Genomic DNA, 27,404 nt, shown 5'->3' on the forward strand with positions numbered 1-27,404 from the left:
GGTTTGGGTTTTATTTTTCTCCTATTTGAAGAACCATTTTTTCTTTATTTCAAAATTTTATTAAATTCGCTCATTGCATAACTTTTTTAAAAATCTCATTTACTGAGTTTATAGAAAAACCAAAATTAACAAAGGCAGTATGAATACACACAATAAAAGTTATCATTTTATAGACAAACATCACAGTTGCCTTTGACAGATTTGCTGGTTTAGTTTCACCCACTCTTCCGTCCTCTCCCCTTTCCCCGGCCCACTTCGTCCTCAGGACTAATTTTACAGCCTCTGCTTGGTCCGTAAATGTGGTGCTGTGACCAGCAGTCACTAGAACATATGCTCAGATTTATTTCCCGGGTAATTGTGGATTTTATACAAATAATCCTGTTCTCAGTGGCTATTTTTGCTAGAATGGGAGGTACCGTCTGTGCCCACAGATCTGTGTGTCTCTGTAGAGACCTAATTGGCCTGGACTAGGATCAACCCCTTTCATGTTTTTGTTTCCAGACAACCGATCAGACTGGATGGCCTTACGCAGGGCTCTAGAGATGAAAAGTCAATGTCAATCGTTTTTTTAGTCAGTGATTGTTTAAGTTGGAAGGGGGAATAAAATCCAAAGCAGAAGTGAGTTTTAAGAGTTTCCCTTGTCCTTTTTCTGTGAGAGTTCCAAGCCTGGGGGAGTCAGTCATTCATTTACTGTAGTCGGGAACGATTATTTCAGAACATGGGAGCCTCGTTCCCACAAAGTGAGGCCAGTGGAGAACGGCTCCATTTTCTTGCCTATTATCATCATAACCGAGGTAAGGTACTAGAAGCTACACACGTTTCTCTTTCATTTACTTTATTCTTTTTCTTACCTCTCAAGTGTCTTAAATCCTTTATACACCTAATTTTAAGGTATTAGGCAATGATTGTGTTCACTATTCATATTATTCTAAATAGAGCTTGGTTTTTTGAAAATGCTCTACATGTAAATGTAGGTGACTGTGCTGTATTGTATCTTAAAAATTAGAACTGTTGTCCTACAACAAGACTTAAAAGAAGATGCATGTTGTCTAGCTGGTAATTTCACACAAAAATCAAATCATTGTAACTGAAGAAATTTGGACAGTTGTGTGTATGAAAATTAACATATTTCTCTTAGAATCATGTGGTGAAATTCTTACTCAATAAAAATATGGTTTTTAACACATCCAAAATATATCACTTAATGAAGCAAGAAATGAATGGAAGACAAACTAATGTGCTCTTTTTAAAAGAGGACATTCTTCCAAATGTCATTCTTTACCTTAGTTGATTTCTTTCACAAGCGTATTTTGGCCATTGTTCTTCTACCGGTCCACTTGGTGGTCAGGATTTCAGATAATTTTGCAATGGTTACATTGCTTTTGTAAATAGTGCTTTTAGTTCATTTTGTTCCAATTGGTTATACTTACTAGCATGTAGTTGGTTTGTACTAATTCTTGGCAATTTTGATATAATTTAGAATTTGGCATGTGTGCAGATAAGAAGATTTGTGTTTTTTTTTCTTTAACCATCCCTAGTTTAAATGTTTCTGGGAAGAAACCAGCCATTTATGAAATAGAGCCAGCTCAAGATCTGAGGGCCTAAATCTTCCTAAATTTCTAGGCCAGAAATCCTAGAGGTCATCTATTCTGTTCTCCAATCCAACATAAAAATTTCCTCTAAAACTTCACTGACAGAATAGAGATACTGTCCCTAAGAAATTATTCCATCTTTTAACTTGACAAGTTTACAGAAATAAAGTAAAATCCAATATGATTATGTAATAAGTAATTTTAAAATGTATAACAAGTCTGATAACTATATTATAATTAATGAACATAATTAAAATTATATTCATAGTTATTATAACTTATGTACTACTTTCTACTCAGTTTTGCCCTCTGAAATGACATGGGATAAGCCCAGTGCCTCGTGCATGAGATCACTTTGTGTATTTGCAGTCATCTGACCTGCCCACTCCCACCCACATGCTGTGAAAATTTTTCTCCGTGTTCTTCCTACTGTTTTCCCTATGATGTGGGTTCCAGGCCATCCAGCCGTCTAGTGGCTCTGCTCTGTGTGTACACACCAGTTTTCCTATATCCTTATTAAAAATGAATCCCCAGAACCACTCACTATTCTAGACGTGGTTTAACCCACAAGGCAGAGGATGTAGGGCTCACCCTGACCTGGATGGGATGCGTGAGGCCCTCTAGTTCTACGAGTCAGTGACACAGGACTGTCAGTGTGTCATGGGGATGTTCAAACTCAGTACTCTACTCATTTGGGGCCAGATACCTGTGTTTTGCTACACATAGTACACACTTTTTTGCCCAACTTTTTTAAGGAAAAATATGGAGGCACATTATACATAGGTGGTACTAATTTTTTATCTACATAAATGTTTTTAATTCTTTTATTTATGCTTATACATTAAAAGTGGAACTCTAGAAAGCAATAACAATATCCATGTGTTTAAAAATAAGTGCTAAAAGCCCTTTATAATACAAAAAAACAAAGATATAAATATAAGTAAATTTTAAAATTGAATTAAAAAATTAAAGCAAAAGGTTTTTTTCCTGAAAGTTTGGGGGGTGGCCTCCACTCACTAGATGCTGATGGCACACTACCATCCCCACTCCCCAGCTGTGCCCACCAAAAACACCTTCAGACTTTTCCAGAGGTTCCCTGAGGGGCCAAATCACTGCAGTTGAGAGGCACTGATTGTGGCCTCAACTGCTGGCTTATGCAAACCCCGGCTTCCTTTCCCAGGGGTTGCTTATTGTCTGTGTATCCAGCTTTTCTTTTCCTACCCTAATTATAGGACCTCGAGTTTTCCCAGTTAGTTACTTTTTCTTCTTCTGTTCCAGCCTCATCAAGTACAGTAAATCTAGGTTTTGTGTTTCAGCACACCAGGTATCCCCATCCGCTTTGTATCCCTCCACATTTTGTGAATATGCCTTTTGTGTCTGTATCTAAGTGACTAATGTGGTGAGTAAGGCAGAAGGCGAAGAGCCTGCTGCAGACTTTCTCGAGAACCACACCACCAGCACACCATCCTTCTGTGCAGATTTTCACAACCAGCTTCTTTCAGTAGATCAGCTCACCTCATTCTTCACTGAAAGCCAGGTATCCTACCAGTCCTGTCCAACAAGGAAAACGGTTGGCTTTCGTGACTGGTTTTTAAGGAGCCAGTGCTAATCACTGCTGATCAATTGCTCACACTGTCTGTGGATTGATTAGTTTTAGAATCTACCCAATATTCACAGCAATGTGATGGTCTTAAAATTTGAAGATCTATTTTTCCACTTCATTTTTTCCTATGATTTTCTCAGTTCACTGAAAATAGGGATTTTTTTTTGCCTTCATCTCCAAAAACCTTGAGTTATCATTATTTGCAAAACACACTCTCAATTTTTAAGTTCTCTCAGGACCATGGGATATAATCAATAAGGCCTACACACCTGAATTCCTTTCTTAAGTGTCTCAAGCTTTAAAACCTTTGGTAGTAGTTTGTATTTCTCTTTTAAAACTAAATTTCTAAGACTGTTTAACAGACGTTCATTGAGTACCTGTTGTATGTGGGCATTGGCTAAGCTTCGGGGACAGCAGTGCACTGGCAGGTCCAACCAAATCTCTGCCTCGGTGGAGTTCACAGTAGGTCGGGTGGTTCATCTGGTCTTCCTCATTCAGGGCAGAGAAGGGGGGAGCCTCGGTTGAGGTGCACTGCCTGTGCGCCACTGTACCTTACTGGGCACTCAACAAGCATTATCTCAGTTAAGTCTTACGAAAACTACCTATATAGGTGGCCCTGGCCAGTATAACTCAGTTGGTTGGAACATCATCCTGTAAACCAAAGGTTCTGAGGTTCAGTGCCCACTCAGGCCACATGCCTGGGGTGCACGTTCAGTCCCTGGTTGGGGCGTGTATGAGAGGCGGCTGATCGTTGTTTCTCTCCTCCTCGCTCTCCGTCCCATCCCCTTTCGAAGCATGTTCTCAGGTGAGGATAAAAATACAAAATTAAAACTATATAGATGGAAATTGGTACCTCTGTTACTTTAAAAATGTTTTTAATAATTTAAAATTTAACAAGTTAATAGTGAGGCACTTTCTTCCATTGGCCAAGCAAAGAGATTAAAGATCTGTAGTTACCCCAGAGAGAATCTGAAAAAGCTACCTAGTTTTTGCCAATGTTGCCATCATAACAGGACTTTCATTATAGTTATCTAATCGTGCTTTTGTTTTTTAGATATAGTTATCTAATAGTGCTTTTGTTTTTTCTGTTTATTTGTTTATTCCCATTATTTCTCTTCAGAGTCACTATTATAAGCATGCCAAGCTTTCCGGTGAGAAAGCCCACCACAGGCAGTAGGATCGGGTGCTTGGACCACCAGGGGTGACTCCTCCTGCCTCCCAAGGTGGATTTGTTGCCCTGGCTCTGAAACCACTCAGTTTAACTAGAACAATTGATGTACTTCCTGATGTTCGTGTAGCTGTACTCCGAAATCATTTTTTTCATTTTTTAAGATATTAGGATATTCTCTCCAGTTTGACTATACATTTTGGCAGTAAATCACTTCTTTTAAAAATCTTTTCTTTCATTATGCCATATACCTGAAACTAATACAAAATAATATTGAATGTAAAGTGTAATTTTTAATTAAAAAATGTTTAATCTTTCTTTTAAACTCTGATATTATTTTCCCTTCTTACATAGCTTTAAAATTGACACTAAGAAATACTAATTTGACTTTATTGTTTTTCTAATTACTTTATCATCAAGACAGAATATGACATTTTTCTTGGACTCTTAGATGCTGAAAAATACAGTCTTGGCCCTTATGGAAAGATAAGTGTTTGATCATCTCAAAGGTTTCCTTAGATTTTGTGTGTCAGGCAACCACAAAATATTCTATAATCTCAATTCTTAAACAGAAAGGCTGTATGGTTCGATTTCTGAGAATGTTCATAGCTTAGTAAAAAACGTTTTCTGAGAAATGCAAGTCGTGGACTCCTGAAAACACTATGGGAAGTGGACTTTTGGTCTGCTTTGTCACAGAGCTTGGAATTTTTAGATTCTTTTGCTTCTTTTGACTGAGGGTATAAATTATGACGGTTGTTTCTTCATATTCTCAGCCTGAAATGTTAATTTTGATGTATGCTTATTTTTATAGTTTTTTCCTTATAGAGTAGATGCATATAGTTTGTGTTATTTACTGTGTACATATAGGTGTTTTATAATATATAGTACCTAAGTGTTGCTAAATGTAGATGCAGAAGAAACTATATGGTATCTGGATAATTAAAAGATTATTCAGTGATACTTGTAATGAAAGATTACCAGCAAAGGTAACCAGATTTTGGCTGGGGTGGCTGTGTATCTCCAGGAAGAAGAGGAGGGTTCAGAAGATGATGGCAACACAAAGCCAGACTTCGAAGTCCCTCTGAAAACCGATTTCAGTGCCCGTTGCTTTCTCAACCAATTTGAAGATGATGCTGATGGGTTTATTTCCCCGATGGATGATAAAATACCATCAAAATGCAGTCAGGACACCAGGCTCTCAAATCTGCATGCTGCTTCAATGTATGTTGTTTTGGTGGTGGTGGTAAAATAGTTGGATGCAAATAACTTTCCTAAACATTACTTTAGTCTTTGTACTTAAATTGGCTGATAAAACACAAGTGACTTACCTGGGATACATCTGTGTGGATAAACAGTATTTTTTTTTTACTTTTGGCTCAGTTTTTTTATATGCTTCATCCTCTGTCACTTGAGGGAGCATCTGAGACCTTACTTAAATGTCCAGCGGTCTCTGTAAATGGTATCGTGTGGTTCTGTACTCCATGGCTCATCATTCAGAACTCACTGAGCATAGGCGCCATCTTTCTTTCAAATCAAAATATGAGAAAAACACCATGGGACTTCACAGGCCCAAAGAATTCGTCAGAGCAGGAGCCTTGCTGGAACCCTCCAAGCCATAACTGTTGTCAGCGTTTCAAGGGACAAAAAACACCCAGTTCTGCTGACCCTCAGTTCCCATAACAGTTTCTGCATTTATACGCTTCCCCCTATCAAGTTACACATTCATTACATTTAGGACAACTTAGATTTAACTCAACTTTATTGAATTTTTTTCCCCTCTTAGACCAGAACTCTTGGAACACCTTCAGGAAATGAGAGAAGAAAAGAAAAGGATTCGAAAGAAACTTCGTGATTTTGAAGACAATTTCTTCAGGCAAAACGGAAGGTAGTGCATGTGTCCCCCTTCCCCCGCCCCCTCTGCACACACACCCTTTTTCTTTTCTCTCAGGTCTGCGTGAGGCCTCCCAGGTGGGACCCCCTCTGCATCCTCCCTGCAGCCACCCCCTGGTGTTTGTGCCCGGGGTCCCTTCGAGGTGGGCTGTGACCTGGTGGGGTTTGTGTGGTCCTTTAGGACAAAGTGATTCTTGGGTAGTGTCCAAGGCCGATGCAGACTGAGCTAACATTTATAAAACTAACCTGTCACATCAAATTCTAATCTAAAGTGATCCACTTGAAGCTAAGTTTCCAGCCAACAGCACTGATTTGCTTTTGTATTTTGTCTTAAGAAACTAGAAGAAGAAATAAGGAAGGAGGATTCTAAATCTTGCTGGTTTTGAAGCCCATTTTAATCAGCTTACCAATAACCTACAACCTTCAGACCAACTTTAAAGCACATTTTAAAAGCAAAGATGATAGTTAAGTGAGAATGAAAAATATACAAGAAGCGGTAAATCCAGCTGATTAGTAGGGTACTTTTCTCCAGTGAGTTTTAAGGCACAATGGAGTCCTGATGCAACATTATGCTGAGAAATAGTCTTCCATGTTCACAAGTGACTGCACACAGAACTTCTGGCCGAAGCTGCAGCAGACCAGGACAGAGCAGGGAAGAATTCGACTCTCTTACTTTGGAGTTAAGTTTTATTATTTTCAATTAACTTTGTTTTCATCCAAATTATCTAAACAGTGTAAGCGTAGTTTCTCAGTAAGTCCCCTTTCCTACTTCTCAAAAGTGTTAGGAAATAAAAGGACCATAAAAATTAACTTTGGCGTGCAGAATGTGTTGTATTCCAGTTTATTTCAATTAAGGAATACACTTACTTTTAGGATCTCTGATTGGGATTTGTCCTGTAATGACTTTCTCAAGATTTATAAATTTCAAACTTTAAATATTTGCTTTTCTTTTTTCATGTGTTGTAAGAGATTTAGAAAATATAGGTAGGCAGATAAAAGAAATCATACCCAAAATAATAATAATACCCAACGACAAACCAGGACTAATGTTTTGATTCCAGTCTTCTTTCTAGGCATATTTTTGGTTCATCTATTTATCTTTTTTCCCCATATAATTATAGTCATATTATGTACAGGTATCCTATACACAAGGAGCTATACAGAACTCTATAAACTTCACAAGTATTCAGAAAGTATAGTTGATGGGAACTTACAATCACGGTAGAAGTTTAGAACTGTGAGAGACTTCAGATGTCATAAAGTCTGCCTCGTTATCCGTATCTGAGGAGAGTTAAGCCCCCAGAGGGCAGGCACCCCTGAAGCTCCGCCACCTCACTGCCCTGTTCCCTCACAGATGTGCCAAGAAGCGACCTAGAATCATCTCCTTGAACAAGGCAGGGCAGGAATAAATAAGTTAATTTTTTACTTTATTTAACAAAATAATAAGGCCATGCTCTTCCCTTTCCCATATTTGTTCTTGAATAAAAAAAAGAAGTCTTACGTCTGAATGTTTACCTGTGCGTTTCAAAGTGAAACGAGCCGCAGGAGGGCGCCGCCTGATGGCGGGCAGCGACTTTGCAGTGGGACTGCCTTCCCACCGCTTTCAGCCTGTGTGGGTGATGGGACCCGCGCTGACGTCATCCTCATGGTTAAATTGCATATCGTGGAGGCAGATCCACTTAGCACAGTGCTGGACTTGACAATAAGCTCTCCATTAATACTTGGGATTATAAAAAATGCATATAAAATTACTCAGTAAACTGTAAAGGCTTACTAGTATTATATGATTCAATTGTATTATATTGATTCAATTGATTCCAAGACTAATTTTATAATAGTTAGAAGTATTAACTGTTTTTCAAAAAACCTATAAATTATGGTGTACTAATTCCTAATTAGAAATTTAATGGTTCATTAGATGAAATATATAAAAGTGAAAAAGCATTAAGTGTAAATAAAGGATTTCAATGTATGGAGATTCTTAATGTGAAGTCATACACACCAACAGCAGAGAGAAGACGTTTATACATTTCTCAGTCTTTCATATCATTCTACAAGATGCTAGATTAACTATAGAAACTCAGTCGCTTAGTGCCTTTGGGGAGAAGCGTCCTTCACTGCCTGTGCGAACCCAGCTCCAGTCTTGACACCAAGTGACGCTTGGCCACACTGATTCTGCAGGTGGATAAGCTGCAAAGTCCCCGCATGCTGACAATTCACCTGCTGAACAGTGTCCTCTAGGAGACAGCCAATTGTCCTTAGTCCCCTTTCCCTTTGTTTCCGTTAGAAATGTCCAGAAGGAAGACCGCACTCCTATGGCTGGAGAGTACAACGAATATAAGCACATAAAGGCAAAACTGAGGCTCTTGGAGGTGCTCATCAGCAAGAGAGACACTGATTCCAAGTCCATGTGAGGGGGCAGCTCCAGCTCCAGTGAAGGGGGGCTGGTGACACGGTGAATGTGCCCCCTGGTAAATAGCAGCTCTGCAGAAACTGGAAGGCAGCCTTAGAGCTGGACCTGCGAAGGATGGAGCCCCTCTGCCTACAGGCCTTTGGAATTGGCTCTAGACTGAAGATGGCAGCTTGTCCTGAGTTAGGAATTTTGTAAGGGAAAGTCAAGATTCCTGTGCTCATGTGCACATGAAGACACTGCAGTGGAAGCTATACTAACACTAGCAGTGATGAGGCACTACATTGGGACACACTCATCTGCAGAGACTGTGTACTGTCCTTCCCTAGGTAACGGAGAAGCAGGAGACCATTCTCGGTCTAACCGGAATGAAAATCAGCTCAGGAAGTCCAGGAGCAAACTTGCTGTGCAGGTCACGGTTCCCTGGACCCTGCAGAGTGGGAACACACTTCAGAGCCCTGTTTGGGGGAAATAGCAGGAGCTGCATTAATGCTGATTTTTAAATCACGCGACAGGGTGAACAGCCTAGAGAATTTGTTCCCGAACGTCAACTGTACTTCGTCAGTCACAGAGCGCAACGTCAGACACGAATCGGGGCCAGCGTGCCATAGCATCCTGTGTGGGGCTCGGTTTCAGTTTCACACTAGCCAAATGTAAACGGCCTTGCTCAATTCTTAGCTGAAGTGTAGCGGGGAAGGAGAGGGGAGAGAAAGAGAGAACCTGTGTTCTCAGCCATCCGAGGACTTACCAGACTTTAATTTTTTTTTTTAAGTAAACCTGCACTAAAATCCCCTCACTGAGGGGTGAACGTAGCCCTTGGAGATCAGCCCAAGGCACAATCTAAATCACAATATTCTCAAAGTCATTTATGAAGAGAGCAAACAATGGTGTTTAGCCATTTATGATCACAATTTTCCAGAGGCCATGTCACAAAGCTGTCTATATTAGACATTTTGGAGGGACCGGGGAACTTGAGACCCTAAATCATTCATCTCTTCAGTGTGCTGACTCACTTGGTGATTTGTGATTTGTCTGCCCCGGGGGACAGTGGGCTCAGCCTGCCTGTGTGTCCTATGTCCGCCCATGCGCTTTCCGCACACCAGCACCGCTTGCCAGGAGAAGGCGTTTTGGCCACTCTGCCGACTGAAGACCGTGTTGCAGGCAATCAGGATGCCCACCTCTATGTTGTACCGTTGTCTGTGTGTGTGTGTGCGTGTGTGTTAAAAAGAAGAGAAAGAAAACATAAAATTCTGCTGGCCAGTTGTCAATTTCAAAAAAAGGGTTCTTGAGAAACTGGTCAGATTGTATTCATAGTGGTGTTTCCATTGCTGAAGTGAGAGGGTACTCTGTCAGTTGGAAATGAAGTTGGGAGTGGGTGAGAAAGGACCCCTTCACGCTTGCGCCTGAAAGTGTGTATGTAGACACAGGAGCACGTGTTGGAAGTGCCCTGGTTTAATCTACACACTTATAGATGGTACCTAATCCTACAAATTTGAATGTATATGAAAATATAGTTTGGTATTCTCTGCTCTACTGTTTACATTGCAGATGGCTATAATTTCAAGGAGTTATATTATAAGTAAAATGCACTTTAGGACATTTTCTATTTTTGAAATCTGAACATTAATCATTCATATGACCAAAAATTGTATTTTTTAAAAGAAATGTCTAGTCTGTTCTTTGTAATTATTCTTAAATAAGCTGTAATATAAATCATTACTAGTTAACTTTAAAAGGCACATCTGTTTAAGAGTATTGCTTTGAAAATGCTAACATGCTATAGAATTTAAAAAGAGGAAAAGCTATATAAATGAAAAGCTAAATGTTTTGAAATCTACTGTTTCTTCTGCCAAAGGTAAATGAAGTAAAAAATTTATTCAGAAAACCCCATTCAAATTTATACGGTTGAATAAAAGAAAACACCAAGTTATATTAAAAAGAAATTGTGTATGGAATGTTGTGTTTTCCTTTGGATTTCTGATAATCTATATACTTCGTAGAACAGCGCCCAGCCTGGGCGGAGGGAGCCCTGTTCTCACCGTCAGGCTCTGCCTGCCCGCAGTGCTGAGGCGGGTGGGTTGCCACAGCAACCATCTCTGCAGGCCAGGGTCTCTAGGCCCTGGAGGCAGCGTCTTAATTGGCTTCCCACAGAATACTCCGGACTGTGTGGTTTTTTCCCCTTGCTCTCTTGGGAATGTGTCTTGTGTTTATTACCACATGCCAACAAAATAAATGTCAAGGGTTATTTAATAACAATAAGTAAAGGGAAAGCATGAATAAACCTGATTGTGTGGTTGCAAGAATTAGAGATAGAAGAAGCTTATAATTTTTACAAGAATTTGCTTTTATTGTGCTTACTCTGGAATAAACATTGAAATAGATGTTTATATGAAGTACGGTTATCATTACTGCATTTCATCGTTGAATCATTTAGTTCAGATCTCACTTTTCAGTCATGAATGCACAAGGTTTAGCATGAAGGGCCTGCTTAGACATTTTCGAGACGGCCAAAGTTTGCCTTGAGCTGTGAGAAAGCCGGCCCAGTCTGTGATCTCTACTTCAGAGAAAATTTTCATGAAAGGCCAAATCAAATCAGGTTTCTTTCCATGGGTTACCAGTCTGCAGCCAGGATTAGCATCGCCAAGGCCGGGAGCAGTGGCGTCTCCGTCTGTAACATCGGTGGGATTTTTGCTTTGTTTCATTCTGATGCAACATTGCTCGGTGGTAGGCGGCCGAAGAGGCTATTGCAGCCTGTTTGATCCCAGCGCTGGCACTCCTAGCCCAGGACAAATGCAACAGGGCTGCGCTTGTGTCCTAAATGTGGCGCTGAGATGTCCGGAGGCCAGCAATCAATTTGGAATTCCTTGTACAGCAAGTATTTACATTTATTATGAGAATCAAGGGCTGGCCATGGTGCCAATTAATTTCATTCTTTCTGGGGCTGCCTGGATCTCAGGAGACAGAATTGGGCCCAGGATCTAGAACTGATCACAGATTTATAAAGGAAATCAAACTTCCACGTTTGTTGATTAGGTTTTTTTAGTGCTTCTAATCTGATAACAAAGATGCCATTTCTCTAAGGGTAACACCTTTCACTTTAATAATTGAATGCCATAAACTGTGAGCTGCTGATAGTAGTCTAAATTCGACTCTGCTTCTGGAGTTCTGCCCTGTAGGGGGGGCAGGGCCGGCTTCCACGCCAGTATGGGCGTGGCCTTCGTGTCCTTGTTCAGTGTCCACGTGGGTAAATCAACAAGGAGTACGGTGTCAGAGCAGTGTTTCCTCTGAAGCCCATGGGTTTCCTTTCTTTACTCCCTGCTTTCCTCCCCCCCACTTCACCCTCCAAATGTACTGAAGAGCATACTTAGTCCAAAGACAGGGCGGCCAACGTGGCTGACTCCCGATAAGAGTGCTGCGTATGTTGCTACCACACTGTCGATTCGATCACTTTCCCAATGGGAGACTGTGCTCCTGTGGGCACCCCGCATTCTTCCACCATGACCCCTCGTAATAGGTGTGTGTAGATCGCATACGGATTTGCACAGACATTAGGTAAAATGAACCGTGTACATCCACAACTCGCATTGCTGTGAAGCTGCAGTTATGTCTCTAGAGAATCTCATTTTGCCTGCAGTCCAGCCAATCCTGGTCATGGGTGTAGCTCGAGACATCATTTTGGCAGATCTCATTTTCCATCCCAAAGCACCTCCCCAGTCAAAAAAATCTACAAGAGTGAATACAATTTTAGTAAATGAAATGGGGCCAGGACAATGTTTACATGACATGTAAGCAGAAAGCATTTGAAATTTGAATTGTCCTTTTTAAAAATATAAACAATGAAAAATGTTATGTGCATTTCTGTATATGACTGAATTTTGTATAACCTTAAATAGAACATTTCAAACTGAATGTTCTGAAACTTTTGACAGCGTCCCGAACGTGTGACAGGCTGCCTGCCTGTGGGGTCTGGCCTTCCCCTTCAGTGATGAGTCAGGCTGCTCCCTTAGCTCCTCAGGAGCTGACCAGGATTCAGTTTTTGTCGTCTGTCTCCTGGGAGCGCACCGAAAGGTGAGGCAGCCTGGGTACTAGCTAGACATGCCCGTGGTCATAGGTAGGAAAATGGGCTTGTGCTGTCTGCTCAGCTGCCTTTATTAAAAGAACTCAGAAGCGGCTAATGAGGCACAGTAAGAAAAATAACAAAGTGTACGTTTCCACAGTCTGTTTTGCCATCAGGTGTAAATACATTGGCTATTTACTACTCTGAAGCTAATACCGTCAACAGAAAACTGTGACTCCAGAGAAAAGGCACATTTCATCCTTTGCCTCACCTGGCGCAGGCCAGGTGCTCCCTCAGGAAAGCCTTGAGCAACCTCCAGAGCCCCCGCCCCGCCCCCTGTGGCACTCCCGTCTGCGGGTGTTCAGACTGCGTGCATTGCAGATGCTGTGCGTGCCAAAAGTCAATGTGAAAAATATATTCAACTTGAAGGGTTTTTTTGTTGTGTTTTTTTTGAATGAAGGCTAATAGTAAGGACCTTGTCCTGACCCCAGGATTCAAGCTGGTATCTGGCGTCAGAGTACAAAGACTTATTACCGCTAATGATGGTACAATGTAATGCGGTTCTGCCAAGACTGAGTAATTTCACTTTTGAAACACTGGGTCCAAAGTAGTAAAATGCGGGCGTAAGTGGCAGGCGGCAGTTAGTGACTCTCAGTTCATAAATCAGACTTAATGGTGCCACTCTGAGGGCCCAACAGTGGTGCTCGCCCAGGTTCCCCAGGGTCTGCGGCCTGTGGCGGCCTGGTGGCCCCCGAAACCCCAGCAGAGGTTTTGCCCCCAATCCCGTAATAGTTCGAAGCCCTGTGGACCGCCTGTGCCGGAGCTTCGAACGGAGACCTACGCAAAGCAGGGCTGGAGGCTGAAAGGGAGAGGCAGTTCCTTCCAGTACTTTGAAGGGGCCTCGTCATTACCTCTCCTAGAAATGGATTCTGAATCTCGTCAGACAAAATCCATCACAGTTGTCCCTAAGCTGGGGAAGCTTATCGAGCCCATATATACACCATAGAATTTCACAAAGTCAGAAGTCAAAATTCCAAAATGCATTTCTGGAGTCCTGGCTGGTAGGCGGGAAGTGGGGTTTGGCAGGAACTGGGGGTGTGGACAGTTTGGTTCTCAGTTTTCCTTCGCAGCACCAGGGCCTGTGCCACAAGGCGGCCAGGCTGGGCAGTCCCTGCTCGCGCTGAACGCACCTGGAGGGAAGCCCGCGTGGGCCGCACCTCGGAGGCCACTCAGACCTCTGGGTCTCGGCAGCTGGGCCTACGTGTGTCACTTAGATGCCACTGTGAATTCTGAAACTCAAAATGTTTTAGATTTTTCTTTAATTGCTCAAAACCAATTCAAAGATATTTGGAAACCCTTGTCATGCTACTGGTTCTACAGCTTTGAATATTCCATGATGAGGCATCTTGAGACGTTGTGATTTTTTTGTAACTGTTACTTTTAAAGACTTTTAGAGTGCCGGACAAGACTAGACAAAGGCGGGGGTGAGGAAGCAAGGGACAGAGGAAGGATATGCCCCTCTCAGCGGCAAACAGCAGTGCTTCCTGAATATGAAATGGGAGTGGCTGGGGCCTTGGGAACCCCTGCGCTCCAGGCGCTGCTGCCCTGCTGGAGCCAGACCTCACTTCAGGGGGAGAGTGCAGACCGACCTGGGTGTTTGCGGAAAGGAGCAGCTCTCATCCACTCAAAACCCTGAATTAACAGAGACCAGCACACCACCAACAGGCCAAATGCTGTTTGGCGCTTAAGGCCCAGACTGAAGACAGGTGGCTTAGCTCTGCAACCTGCAGGCCTTACTTTCCTTATGTCTCTGTTTATCCGAAAAATGGAAATAATAATAGTACCTACCTTATGGGGTAATTACTTGGGTGAACACAAAGTGGGTACACAATAAATCAATAAATGATGGTGGTGCGTTATCAGCTTTAAGACGAAGATTATCTCTATGCCAGAGTCCAACAAGACATTTTGAATGGCTTGTTGCAAAAAAGGAGCTGTTTCCCCCACCATGACCTTCGATTCTCTGTGTGAATCGGAAGCAGAATGCACCTCCAACACGGTGAGTACAACCCAGTGCCACCAGGGCGAGCTGGATTGAGCACACTGACCCACTTTCTCAGAGGGGAGGGGGGATGAAATCGTGGCTCCTAATATTCTCAAGTAAATTGCATTGAAACCTGTGTGCAGCTTCCCCAAAAGGACCTATGCTTGTTATGTATGTTCCTTCCCTCACAGAGAAGGGCGCAATTCCTTCAAGTCAGCTTCTTCACCAGAACATTTTGGGAGGTCCAAATCTGCTCAGACATGTAAAAAGAATTAACCATCTGAGCCAACAGCCAAGACTGACGTGGGAATGCCTGAGTTCTGTGGAGTAAAGGAACAGAATAACCTTTGAACTGATTTCTGGGTCAGCTGCTGTCCTAAAATTTCTGTCTTGGGGTATATTTTTAAACAACTAAAAACAAGGTTTACCCCAGGGAGGAGAGTTGCTCCGATTTAGGCAAGTTCCTAATGAGCGTACCACATTCCATCAAGCCTGTGGGCAAGGCTGAGACTAGGAGAGTACCTGTGCCCCACATCAGCCCCTGGGGAGGGGGGAAGTGGGGCGAGAAGGGGTAGCAAAATGAAACTGCCACTGCATAGGTCAGCAACAGGTCAAGCTTCGGGTTCAAGTGATTTCACAGCCCTGCTGAATGAAGCCCTGCCCCCCATTACCTCGGAAATCCAGCAATTCCAGGTCTCCTTTCCAAGTCTGCCAGTGACTTGAACTTGAGAGTCCTTGAGCCTGCTGCATAAACAGCTGCACTCCAGAGAACGCCCAGGCACAAAAAAGGTCAGGAAACCCATTTTTAACAACACAGAGATGCTTTGGTGAAGGCAAACCAACCAGTGCCTAGTTGGCACTCACTGTCAACCTTCGCCTTCCAGAGCTCTGGCCTCATGTGACAGACACCGTGGGGAATGGGGTATTTCCAAAGCTGTTATTTAGCTCTCTTCTTCTCCTAATCCCAAAGATAAGGTGACCATGAGAGGCTAATCTGGTTGAGTGTTTGCCTCTGTCTGAGTAGTGTGCGTATGTTTTAATTCTTAATTACATTTTTCAGGAAGCTCAACACCAATGGGTCCTGCATTGGTAACTACATTTTTCAGGAAGCTCAACACCAATGGGTCCTGCATTGGTAACTACCATGGACTGTATCCACCTCCCCTGGAATTGGGCACTGGGAAATCAGTTTAAAAAATCTGAAGATCATGTGATTGTGCACCCAGCCAAGAGTCCAGCCACACTGAAAAGAAAAAAAAAAGATGACATCTGAACTAATTTTCTCTGCACTACACATACCTCAGGAATACACGTTCCATCACTTATGGGATGAAAGATGGCACCCAAACCTGGATTAGTTAATCTGAGCAACAGGTTTAGTAATGCAGATCCAAACAGTCTGCCCTCCATGGGGTGGACACTTCCTCTAACACCTATTCTCTTGCACATCTGGGTGTCTCACTGCACAAGCAAATGGCATTCCAGATGGAAACCACAAGCCAAACCTGCCTCAAGTGCAAGCAAGCAGCCCTTACCTACGTCTGAGCTAGTCTGGAGGAGCATCCCAAAGCAGAGACTTGTGGTCAGAGACCAGCATTTGCCACACCTTTCAGGCTCTGCTCTCCTGATGTTGACTGATCCCTCGAAACCTGGATTGGAAAGGTGCTGTGGTGGCTTCTGTGTCACAACTGGAGAACTCCCCTGATCTAATCCACAGGAGAATGTCCGTCTTTTCTGAGGACACAAAGGTCTACTACCCTCCTCTTCTTCCTCCTCGGCCTTGTGGGGACCTGTTGGCTGAGAGAAGGCTGCAGTGGGGCTGCTGATGGCTCCTGTCAACGCCCCACAAAGACATCTCTTAAAAATGGAGACATTCACAAGCAGGAAGACTCACAACTCAAGCAACCTGGGCCACTAACAAAGTGAAGATGTCAAAGGCAATGTGGGTGTCATGTTCTTAGATATTTTAGGGTCTTATGTAACCACTGGGTTAAAATCCAATGGGTTCCATTTTTAAGATCCAGAGAAAACTAACACATTTCTTTTTAAGAAGAAATGATAAAATTCTGGAGATCAACTTGTGTTTCATTTATTTTACCTTTTCTCCCGTGCTTGACCCTAACACAAAATATTCAATTCATGAGGTTTCGCCTCAAGTCTGTTTTGGTGCTCTTGTCATATGCCCTTTACTCCACCTATTCTTCAGTCATCAGGTTCACTAGTATTTGACTATTTTTCCCTTTTATTTATTTTTTCCAGTTTTATTGAGATGTTATTGACATATAACATTGTATAAATTTAAGGTGTACAACACGTTGATTTGATACACTTATACATTATAAAACAATTACCACCATAGAGTTAGCTAACACCATCATGTCACATAATCACTTCTTGTTTGTAGTTAGAGCATTTAAGATCTCTCTTAGCATCTTCCCAGTATATAATACATCATTATTAGCCATGATTACCATGCTCATTAGTTCCCCCTAATTTCTTCATCTTGTAACTTGAAGTTTACACTGTTTGACTAACATGTCCCCATTTCCTCCCACTCCAGCCCCTGGTTAGACACCCTTAGAATTCTGATAGGGATTGCACTGAATCAATAGATAGCTTTGGATAGTATGGATGTTTTAACAATATTCACTTTTCCTAAGCATGAACATAGCATATCTTTCCATTTCTTTGTCTTCAGTTTTTCTTTAAAAAAAGATTTTATTTATTTTTTTAGAGAGGGGAAGGGAAGGAGAAAGAGGGAGACAGACATCAATGTGTGGTTCCTCTCACACGCCCCCTACTGGGGACCTGGCTCACAACCCAGGCACGTGCCCTGACTGGAAATCAAAGCATCAACCATTTGGTTCTCAGGCCGGCACTCAATCCACTGAGCCACACCAGCCAGGGCATGTCTTCAGTACTTTTCATCAAAGTCTTATCATTTTAAGTGCACAGTTCTTTCACCTTGTTTAAATGTATTCCTATTTTATTTTTCTATGCCATTATGAATATGATTATTGTATTTTTTCACATATTTTATTGTTATTATACAGAAACACAACCAATTTCCCTATGTTGATTTTTGTATCCTGTAACTACTGAGTTGGTTGATTAGCTCTTTTGATGGAGTTATTAGGATCTTTTAAATAAAATCATATCATCTGCAAACAAAGACAATTGTACTCCTTTCTGATTTAGACGCCTTTTTTTTTTTCTTGAGTGATTGCCGTAGCAGGACTTCCAGTCCTATGTTGAATTGGAAGGGGTGATAGTGGACACCTGTGACCTGCTTCTGATTTTAAAGAACAAGCTTTCAACATTTTGCTATTAAGTATGATGTTAACTGTGGGCCTTTATTATGTTGAAGAATGTCCCTTTTATCCCCAATTTGTTGACAGTTTTTATCTTGAAAATGTGTTGTATTTTGTCAAATGCTTCCTCTATATCTACTGAAATGATTATATGGTTTTATCCTTCATTCTATTACTGTGGTGCATCATTTTGATTGATGTGCGTATGTTGAACCATACTTTCATTTCAGGGATAAAATCCCACTTGATCAGACTATATGATCCTTTTGCTATTCTGTTGAATTTAGTTTGCTAGTAATTTGTTGGGCATTTTTGCATCAGTATTCATGAGGGATATTGCTCTGTAGTTTTCCTTCCTTGTAGTGTCCTATCTGGCATTGGTATCAGGGTGATGCTGGCCATGTAAAATGAATTAGGGAGTATTCCCTCCTCTTCTGTTTTTGTGGGGAAGAGTTGAGGACTGACAGTATTCTTCTTTAAATATTTGGTAGAATTCACCAGCAAAACCATCGAGTCTTGAAATATTCTTATGGTAGGTTTTTGCTGATTTAATCTCCCTCCTCATTATTGATCTGTTCAGATTTTCTATTTCTTCATGATTCAGTCTTGATAGATTGTATGTTTCTGAAAATTTGTTTCTTCTTTTTTTAAGTATTTTTATTGATTATGCTATTACAGTTTTCCCAATTTTTCCCCTAACCCTCCACCCTGACCCCCCAAACCTCCAGCATCCCCCTCCTTAGCGCATGTCCATGGGTTGTACATCTAAGTTCTTGGAGTCCCCCTCTGCTTCCTATACCATTTTTATTTTCCCCATCTATTTCATGCCTACTAATTATGTTTCTTCTTCCCTGTACCTTTTCCCCTCTACTCTTCCCTTCCCCCTCCCCACTGAACTCCCTCCATGTGATGTCCCTTCATACGATTTCTCTGATTCTGATCCCGTTTTAGTTGTTTCCTTGGTTTTTGTTTTCCTTGTTTTTTCTTTTAGGTTCATTTGTGAGTAGTTATGAGTTTGTTGTCATTTTATTGTTCATATTCTTGATCTTCTTTTTTCTTAGATAAGTCCCTTTAATGTTTTATATAGTAAGGGCTTGGTGATGATGAACTCCTTTCACTTGACCTTATCTGGGAAGCACTTTATCTGCCCTTCCATTCTAAATGAAAGCTTTGCTGGATAGAGTAATCTTGGATATAGGTCCTTGCCTTTCATGACTTGGAATGCTTCTTTTCAGCTCCTTCTTGCCTGTAAGGTTTCTTTTGAGAAATCAGCTGATACCCTTATGGGAACTCCTTTGTAGGTAACCATCTCCTTTTCTCTTGCTGCTTTTAGGATTTTCTCTTTATCTTTAATCTTGGGTAACTTAATGATGATGTGCCTTGGTGTGTTCCTCTTTGGGTCCAACTTCTTTGAGACTCTCTGGGCTTCCTGGAAGTCTAGTTCCTTGGCCAGATTGGGGAAGTTTCCTTCATTATTTGTTCAAATAAGTTTTCAATTTCTTCCTGTTGTTCTTCTCCTTCTGGCACCCCTATAATTCAGATATTGGAATGTTTCAGGTTGTCCCAGAGAGTCCTCAGCCTCTCTTCATTTTTCTGGATTCCTGTTTCTTTGTTCTGATCCAGTTGGATGTTTATTTCTTCCTTTTGTTCCAAAGCGTTGCTTTGAATCCTGATTTCCTTCTTGTCACTGTTGGTTCCCTGAATATTTTGCTTTATATCACTTCGGGTATCTTTCATTTGTTTTTTCATTTCTTGACCAAGCTCAATCAGTTCTGTGAGCATTTTGATTACCAGGGCTTTAAAGTCTCCATCAGTTAGGTTGGCAATGTCCTCATCACTTAGTTCTGGGGTTTTGCTGTGTTCTTTCATTTGGGCCATATTTCTTTGTCTAGGTGCACCGGTCTGGTTGTTCTGGTTGATTTTTTTCTTTAATTCCTCAGTTGTTGAAGTTCCATGCAGTTTAATTTTTCTGGTGCTTCTGGTTGTTCATTGATTTTAGATTGATTGTTATCCTCCTTTTCTTGTGAGAGGAAGCAAAGGGTTTCTACCTATGCTTCCATCTTGGCCAGAACTCTGTTTCTTCTAATTAGGTACAAAAAATTAAGTTATCACATTTGTTGGCAAATGATTATTCGTAAGAGTCTCTTATGACTCTTTGTATTTCTGTGGAAGAAAGAAGAAAGTTATTATGTTTCTTCATTCATTTATAATGTTATTGATTGAGTCTCCTCATTTTTCTCAGATTAGTTAAAGTTTCGATTGTTTATCTTTAAAATGCCAACTCTTAATTTTGTTGACCTTTTCTATAGTTTTTCTGGTCTCCATTTCATATTTATTATGCCCTGATAATTGTTACTTCCTTCCTTCTGCTAATTCTGGATTTAGTTTTTCTTTGTCTAGTTCCTTGAGGTATTAAGTTGGGTTGCTTGACATGTCTTTTTTTTTCTTAGCATAGACATTTATTGCTATAAACCTCTCTTAGAACTACTGTTGCTGCATCCTATAAGTTTTGGTATGCTGTGTTTCCATTTTTATTAGAATAAAGTTTTGAGTTGTTTTTTCTTTTACAGTAGTCCTGCCCTTATTCATGATTTCTTGGTTTCAGTTACCTGTGGTCAACTGTGGTCCAAAAACATTGAGTGGAAAATTTTAGAAATAAACAGTTTATAAGTTTTAAATTGCATGCTCTTCTGAGTAATATGACAAAATTTCATGCCGTCCTGCTCCATCCCACTTGGGATGTGAATGAACCCTTTGTCCAGCATGCCCACACTGTACAAGCTACTTGCCTACTAGGCACTTGGTAGCTGTCTTAGCCATCAGATGCACTTTCAAGGTATTGCAGCGCTCATGTTCTTTTACTTGATATTGGCCCCAAAGCACAAGAGTAGTGATGCTGGCAATCGGATGTGCCAATGAGACACCATAAAGTGTATGTACGTATAGGAAAAAAAGAGTATATTTAGGGTTTAGAAGTACCAGCCATTTCAGGCACCTTCTAGGGGTCTTGGAACGTGTTCCCCACAGATAAGGAGGGAACTAAGGAGGGACTGTGATCATTATTCCTTCGTGATTTCTTCTTTGACCCATTGTTTAATCAGGAGTATATTGAGTAATTTCCACATATTTGTGAATTTTTAGCTTTCTTCCTGTTATTGCTTTCTACCATTTTCATACCATTGTGGTTGGAAAAAATATTTAGTATGTCAGTTTTCTAGAATTTACTAAAGCTTTTATTTGTGACTTCCCACACAACCTGTCTCAGAGAGAATTCCACGTGCATTTGAGAACAATGTGTTCTACTGCTGTTGTAATATAGTTGTTGGGCCCATTTGATATAAAGCATGGTTCAGGTTCAGTGTTTGTGTCGATTTTCTGTCTAGACGATCTAGCCATTGTTCAAAGGGAGCTAGAGCCCTGGCTGGTGTGGCTCAGTGGATTGAGCACTGGCCTGTGAACCAAAGGGTCGTGCACTCAATTCCCAGTCAGGGCACATGCCTGGGTTGTAGGCCAGGTCCCCAGTATGGGGCGCATGAGAGGCAACCACACATTGATGTTTCTATTTCTTTCTCCCTCCCTTCCCCTCTCTTTAAAAAAAAAATTAAAAACCTTTAAAAACATTTTTTAAAGTGGGCTAAAAGTCTCCTGCTCTTATTGTATTAGTGTTTCTCCCTTTAGATCTGTTAGTATTTTCTTATATTTAGGTGCCCCAAGGTTGGGTGCATGTTATATTTACAGTTGTGTCTTCTTGGCAAATGGACACATTTGTCATTATATAATGATCTTCTTTGTCTTGTTACCATTATGGCTTAAAGTGTATTTTTTCTGATAGTTACCCCTGTTCTCTTTTGGTTTTTGCTTGCATGAGTATCTTTCCTTCCCTTTACTTTCAGCCTATGTGCATTCTTAAAGCTGAAATGAGTTTCTTGTAGGCAGCATATAATTGGGTCTTTAAAAAAATCCATCCAGCTACTCTGCCTTTTATTTGAGAATTCAATCCATTCACATTTAATTATTGATATGGATTTCTACTGCCATCTTACTGTTTCATCTATTCTGTAGTTTCTTTGTTCCTTCCTCCCTTGTTGCCTCCTTGCTTTATGAATTAAGCATTTTCAATAGCCATATGCTTTGATTCCCTTCTCTTTATCTTTTGTGACTCTAAGATTTTTGTTTTATGGTTACCATGAGGCTTACATAAAACACTTTATAGCTGTAACAGTCTATTTAATGCTGATAATAATTTACCCTTGATTGCACATAAAAACCCCACCCTTTTACTACCCTTTTGTTTTTGATGTCATAATTTACATGTTCTATATTGTGTATACTTTAATAAATTATTGTGACTAGAGCTATTTTTAATACTTTGTCCTTTAACCTTTCTACTAGAGTTAAGTGGTTAACACATCCCATACTATAGTATTAGAGTATTCTGAATCTGACTATATACTTATCTTAACCAGCGTGTGGTACATTTTGTTTTCATGCTACTAATGAGAATCCTTTCATTTCCGCTTGAAGAACTCCTTTCAGCGTTACTTCTCAGTCTGGTGGTGATGAGCTCTCTCAGCTTCTGTTAGGGAAAGTCTACCACACCTTCATTTTTGAAGAACAACTTTGCTGGGTAAAGTTCTTGGTTGGCAGCGGTTTTTTCCCTCTCAGTACTTACATATATCATTTTAAGCTCTCTTGGCCTGCAAGGTCTCTGCTGGAAAATTCTGCTGATAGCCCTATGTAGGTTCCTTTGTATAAGATAATTTTTTCCTCTTTCTGCTTTAAAGTTCTGGTTTTTATTTTAGAAAAGCATGTGACTTAGATTTTGAAGTGCCTTTGTTTTCATAAACTTGAGTGTCCAAATCTCTCACAGGTTTGAGTTCTCAGTCATTTCCTTAAATATGCTTTCTACCCCTTTCTCCTCTCTTCTCTGACTCCAGTGATATCCACGTTGTTTCTCATTAGTGTCCCATAAGTCCTGAAGGTATTTTTATTCCTCTTGGTCCTTTCCTTATACTCTGCTTATTGGATAATTTCAACTGATTGTGTGCACACAATCAATATGTGGTAGCTATTATAACTTCCAAAACCTTGGTATCCCTTCCTGTAGGTAAGACAAAGCTTGATTTTCTTACCTCTGTGGCAGAAATGTCCACACACTGTTCTCTGGTTCAGCATCAAACTATGACCCAAGTTCTTCCTAAGACTTCAGTAAGGTTAGCCACTCTGCTACTGTGATTCCTACAAGTCTGGTCTCACAGGGGTTGGCAAACCTTTTTCTGTAAAGGGCCAGACATTAATATGTGAGGCTTTAGAAGCCGTACAATTGCTGTCTCATATCCTTCGTTTGGAAAAAAAAAAAAAACTTTCAACCCTTTAAATAACGTCAACCCCATTTTAGCTCACAGGCTACAGTTTGCCAGCCTGTGATCTCCAGGATTATTAACAGAGGATGATTAAGTCCTAAAATGGCTTTCATGTGCAGTAGGTTGAGCTTTTGATTTGCTAAGTTGCCTACGTTACCCTTCCAGTCGTCAGTTTCATTAAATTGGTAGACAACTTGAAACAGTGAAGAAACTTCCCAAGGTGTGCCAAAGAGGGAGGGTACGCAAGTAGTTAAATCCAGAAATACTTATCTTATGAGCCTTCTAAAGCAGTAAGTGATGAAGGGAAAACATAAAATACCCCAGAAAAATCATAGCGTTTTAGAAGCAGCACAGAACATCACTCATGCAACAAATATTTAGAAGTATTTATTGGGCATCTCTGTGGGCAGGCACTGTTCCCAGGGATGGAATTTTAGAGTTCAGAGGACCTTAGGAATTATCTGGTCCAATGCCCTTATTTCATGGATTAAGATTCTCAGGCCCAGAAACTTAAAATAACTTGGCTAGTTTCATTCAAAATTAAATGTGGCGGTCTTTTTTTCTTTTTGTCCTTCAAACTTGGCACCAATGTATGCTCTTAAATGTTCATTGAATGTGACTTATTAATGGAAACCTACTATTCTTTGGCCATCTCTTTAAACCATCTATTAAATCTGGTAAAATAGTATAGTATAACTGTTTCTAAAATCTATTGAAAATCCCTTCCTTCTTTGGCTGCACGCTCACACTTGCAGTGTGTGTGTGAGTGGGCTAATGAGCCTTGGTCGCCCTGGCCACCCTCCTCCCTCCTTCCCTGTGAGGCTCCATTGCCTCCGCATCTGCCCGTTTCCCTCTCCACGTGCTCTCCCTCCTCTCGCCCCTGCTGCCACCTTGCTGCTTGCAGTGGCTGTCTTTCTGCTCTGCCCTTCCAACTTCACTTCCCCCGAGTATACCTGCATCCACGTATTTCTTCTTAAAACCAACCTCGAGTCAGATCACTGCCTCCAACCCCTCACCCCAAGGCTCTGGACATTTTAGCAAATCTTACTTGACTATAAACTAAAGTTCCAGTGCTTAGCCTGGTTCCTCCAACCTAAGCCTACCTTCTTCCAGTCGTAGTCACCATTATTCTATTGTTCCCTCGGATGCTCCCTGCAAGTTGTTCCTGGCCCTTCGCTAGGTATGCCCCACACTCAAGCCTTTGCTTGGGCCTTCCCCTCTATGGGAAATGCCCTTTCACCCATCACGACCTGCAGAAGTCCCATTCACCCTCCACGTGCTGTGCCCCGGGCCCCTGCCCTGCTGCCCTCTCCATTTGCCCAGCACGTGCTTCTGCTTTCTTATGGCTGGAACCAAAGTTGACCTCCTATTAGATCACTCGGGCAGATGACTTAATTCTTCTACTGAAAGTAAGTTACCCATTCTGCAAGTACAATCAGAAGTAGTTTTTTAAGTTAAAACACCAAATTTATTGCATAATATTGAACTATATGCACACACATAGAAAATAAACATTTCATATAACTGTATATCTTCTTTTTAATCTTGTATTATAAAGACTGAAAAACTACCAATTCAGCAATTGTAGTAAGTTTTAAAAACAAGAAACAAAAGCAAAAATCTACACTCCTTCATTGAGATTGATGCTATATCATGGTTCATAAATACTTTATTTTATATAAATAAGTCTTTTCTCTAGTGACTAGGAATTTAAAATTAAGTTGACATGGATTCTTTGATCATATAGAATTTTCTTACCCCATGATGAAGAAGGTCGAGCATGTCCTTGTTTTTGAAATACACGTTTGCTTTAAACACAATCCCCCATGAAATCCCACTGTAAACAAACATTTCAAATGCAATAAACAAAATTTCTATAATAAAGAATGTCCTTAAGTCTTAGTAATTAGGGCAGAAAAAAATCTGAGTAGAAATTTTATAGTTTAAATAGAGTTTCTTTTTTTAAAAAGTAGACTGCATGCATCCAGTGGGAGAGAGGGGGAAGGGGCATCAAGTCGGGTAACAAATAATGGGACCAAGTGGCAGAAAGTGAAGTAGGGGAGGGAGAAGATAGGAAAATGCAAAACGACAGGGAAGGAGGAAAGAGAAAGCAATAGAGGACAGAGCAAGAAATTTATTATTTCTACTTTTCTTGGAGAAGATACTCTTAGAAAAAATTAATTCTACTTGCTCCAAAAGCAAGGTAAGAGAAGAAGCTGGGCCTCCCTCCTCGCCTTGTTGTCAAAGGAACTTGGCTGAACAACAAAACCGCCTTAGATACAGCCGCCACTCTGAGCGGCTCTGCACATCTCCAAGGAGGCCCTGGGTCAGGCAGAGCCATGGCCAGATGGCTAATCCCTCAAGAACCATTTTAAAACCCAAGATACGTCCACAAAGCCTCCCATAACTTCTCACGAGTTCAGCCAAAGTAATGGACCTGGATTCAGTTTGCTGGAACCGGGAATTTTCTGAAGTAGTCCTTTCTTCCTGAGTCCGTGGAATCAGCTGCAGCAAGCCAGGGGTATTTCCAAGGCTGCAGAGAGAGGAGACGTTCTGCGTGTGCAGCTAAGGTCGGTCAAAAGACCGATCTGCGTGTGCAGATCGGTCAAAATCATTCTTGCAGAGGAGAATGGCAAGAGAAGGAAGGCCAGGAAGCAGTGTGAGGAAAATCAGGGCTGAGAGACATTTGGGAAATAAGAGTTTAAAGACCCACTGCCATTTCATCCAGCAGAGTTTAACACGTTCACGAGTGCATGGAGCACTCAGTGATTTGGTTTAAGGACAAAAACACCTCTCATACAAGAGCCAACTTTTCACCTCATCCCCAACCCCTGATTTTTCGAGAAGGTTGCTTACTGTGTACAACCCCAGAAATACATCGACCAGGTTCAGGATTCAAAAGTTCCCTAACCCACTTATACAATAAAAAAATAGAGCTCACTCCCCATGATTTTCTGTATAGGCCTCAATGTGGACACTGAGGAAGGAAGGGGAATGCGGGGCCACCTGGGGAGGCAGGGAGCTCAGGCCAAACTAAACCCCTCATAGTTGTCTAGGGCCTGGGTCAGCCGCGCACTCAGGATCTCTTTGCTGCTGTACTTGGGAAGGTCAAGAAGGTTGTAGCAAGTGTGGGCCACAGGCAAGTACTCCTCCCCACTGGCTGTGGACTGGATGATGATCTGCAGGCTCGCCATGCCGTAGATGGGGATCCGGTCGCTGCCTGTCAGGAACACTGGGGAGAAAGGGAATTGGCATTACCGGCTGGCTGGCTCCAGGGAAGGGAGCTGCTAGCTGCTCCCAGCAGTCCTCCCTGAACAGAGAGGAAAGCATGACACCATGTGGCTCGTGTGAGGAGTGCAATCACTTCTGTGTGCCAATAAGTGTATCATTAATATTAATATGTGCTCATTCATTTAAAGTAAGAGACTGCCTTTCAAATCCTCTCTTTTGGCTTTCTATGAATGAGAATGCTATCCTACTCACTGGCTAATTTGGGACCCTGATTACACAGACACAAATAATCCACACAACCCTCAAAACACCCTCAGTCAAACATAAGCCCTTATACATGTTATGAGCCTCCCCGATAATCAGAGAGGAAAGGGGCGGAGAAGCAGAACTGGCCCCGGGGGGAGCGGGAACCGGGAAGCGGGAAGCGGCAAGCGGCAGTGTGCCGGACCTGGAGGTCTGCTCACATCTGAAGTGCCTGGTGCTTAAACCACCTTGGCTACTGGATTTCCATTTCAGGTCTTTTTGCTCTCCTTTCCCTGTCTCTCTCCATGTTTCTTAACAAGAACTGACAGTGACATCATATAAGACATTTCACTCTTGTGACATACTCTGTAACTTAGCAAAAAGAAGGGAGACCAACCCAGCTGTCCTTCCCTGTTTTCTAACACTAGATAACCTTCTCCTGGTTGAATTGCCAAAAATTTCCATATGATACATGAGTCAGGGGCACTTTCA

General features: G+C 41.4%; 2 protein-coding genes and 1 long non-coding RNA gene across 6 annotated transcripts in view; 1 reads left to right on the forward strand and 2 right to left on the reverse strand.

The window, feature by feature from the left end:
• The window catches only part of FAM13A (family with sequence similarity 13 member A), a 281,967-nt gene extending 271,527 nt beyond the window's left edge, over positions 1 to 10,440 (forward strand). Inside the window, 3 exon segments of the mRNA XM_037046120.1 lie at positions 5,388 to 5,584; positions 6,147 to 6,248; positions 8,541 to 10,440. Coding sequence (XP_036902015.1) covers positions 5,388 to 5,584; positions 6,147 to 6,248; positions 8,541 to 8,667 — 426 coding nt within the window. The 3' untranslated portion in view covers positions 8,668 to 10,440.
• Positions 10,441 to 11,156: 716 nt separating this feature from the next.
• LOC118987056 (uncharacterized) lies at positions 11,157 to 24,308 on the reverse strand. The gene is made up of 3 exons (XR_005066503.1): positions 24,298 to 24,308; positions 16,655 to 16,660; positions 11,157 to 11,820 (listed from the first exon to the last, which is right to left on the reverse strand). It is a non-coding gene; the product is annotated as an uncharacterized LOC118987056 (long non-coding RNA).
• Positions 24,309 to 26,027: 1,719 nt separating this feature from the next.
• The window catches only part of HERC3 (HECT and RLD domain containing E3 ubiquitin protein ligase 3), a 98,665-nt gene continuing 97,288 nt past the window's right edge, over positions 26,028 to 27,404 (reverse strand). For all 4 annotated transcript variants that reach the window (XM_037046115.1, XM_037046112.1, XM_037046113.1 and 1 more), the window contains one exon: positions 26,028 to 26,670. In XM_037046115.1, coding sequence (XP_036902010.1) covers positions 26,462 to 26,670 — 209 coding nt within the window. In that variant the 3' untranslated portion in view covers positions 26,028 to 26,461. The remainder of the gene's footprint in view (positions 26,671 to 27,404) is intronic.

Source organism: Sturnira hondurensis, unplaced genomic scaffold (assembly GCF_014824575.4).
Source record: "Sturnira hondurensis isolate 20B ecotype Veracruz unplaced genomic scaffold, ASM1482457v3 Scaffold0004998, whole genome shotgun sequence".
In the NCBI taxonomy this organism is placed as follows: domain Eukaryota; kingdom Metazoa; phylum Chordata; class Mammalia; order Chiroptera; family Phyllostomidae; genus Sturnira; species Sturnira hondurensis.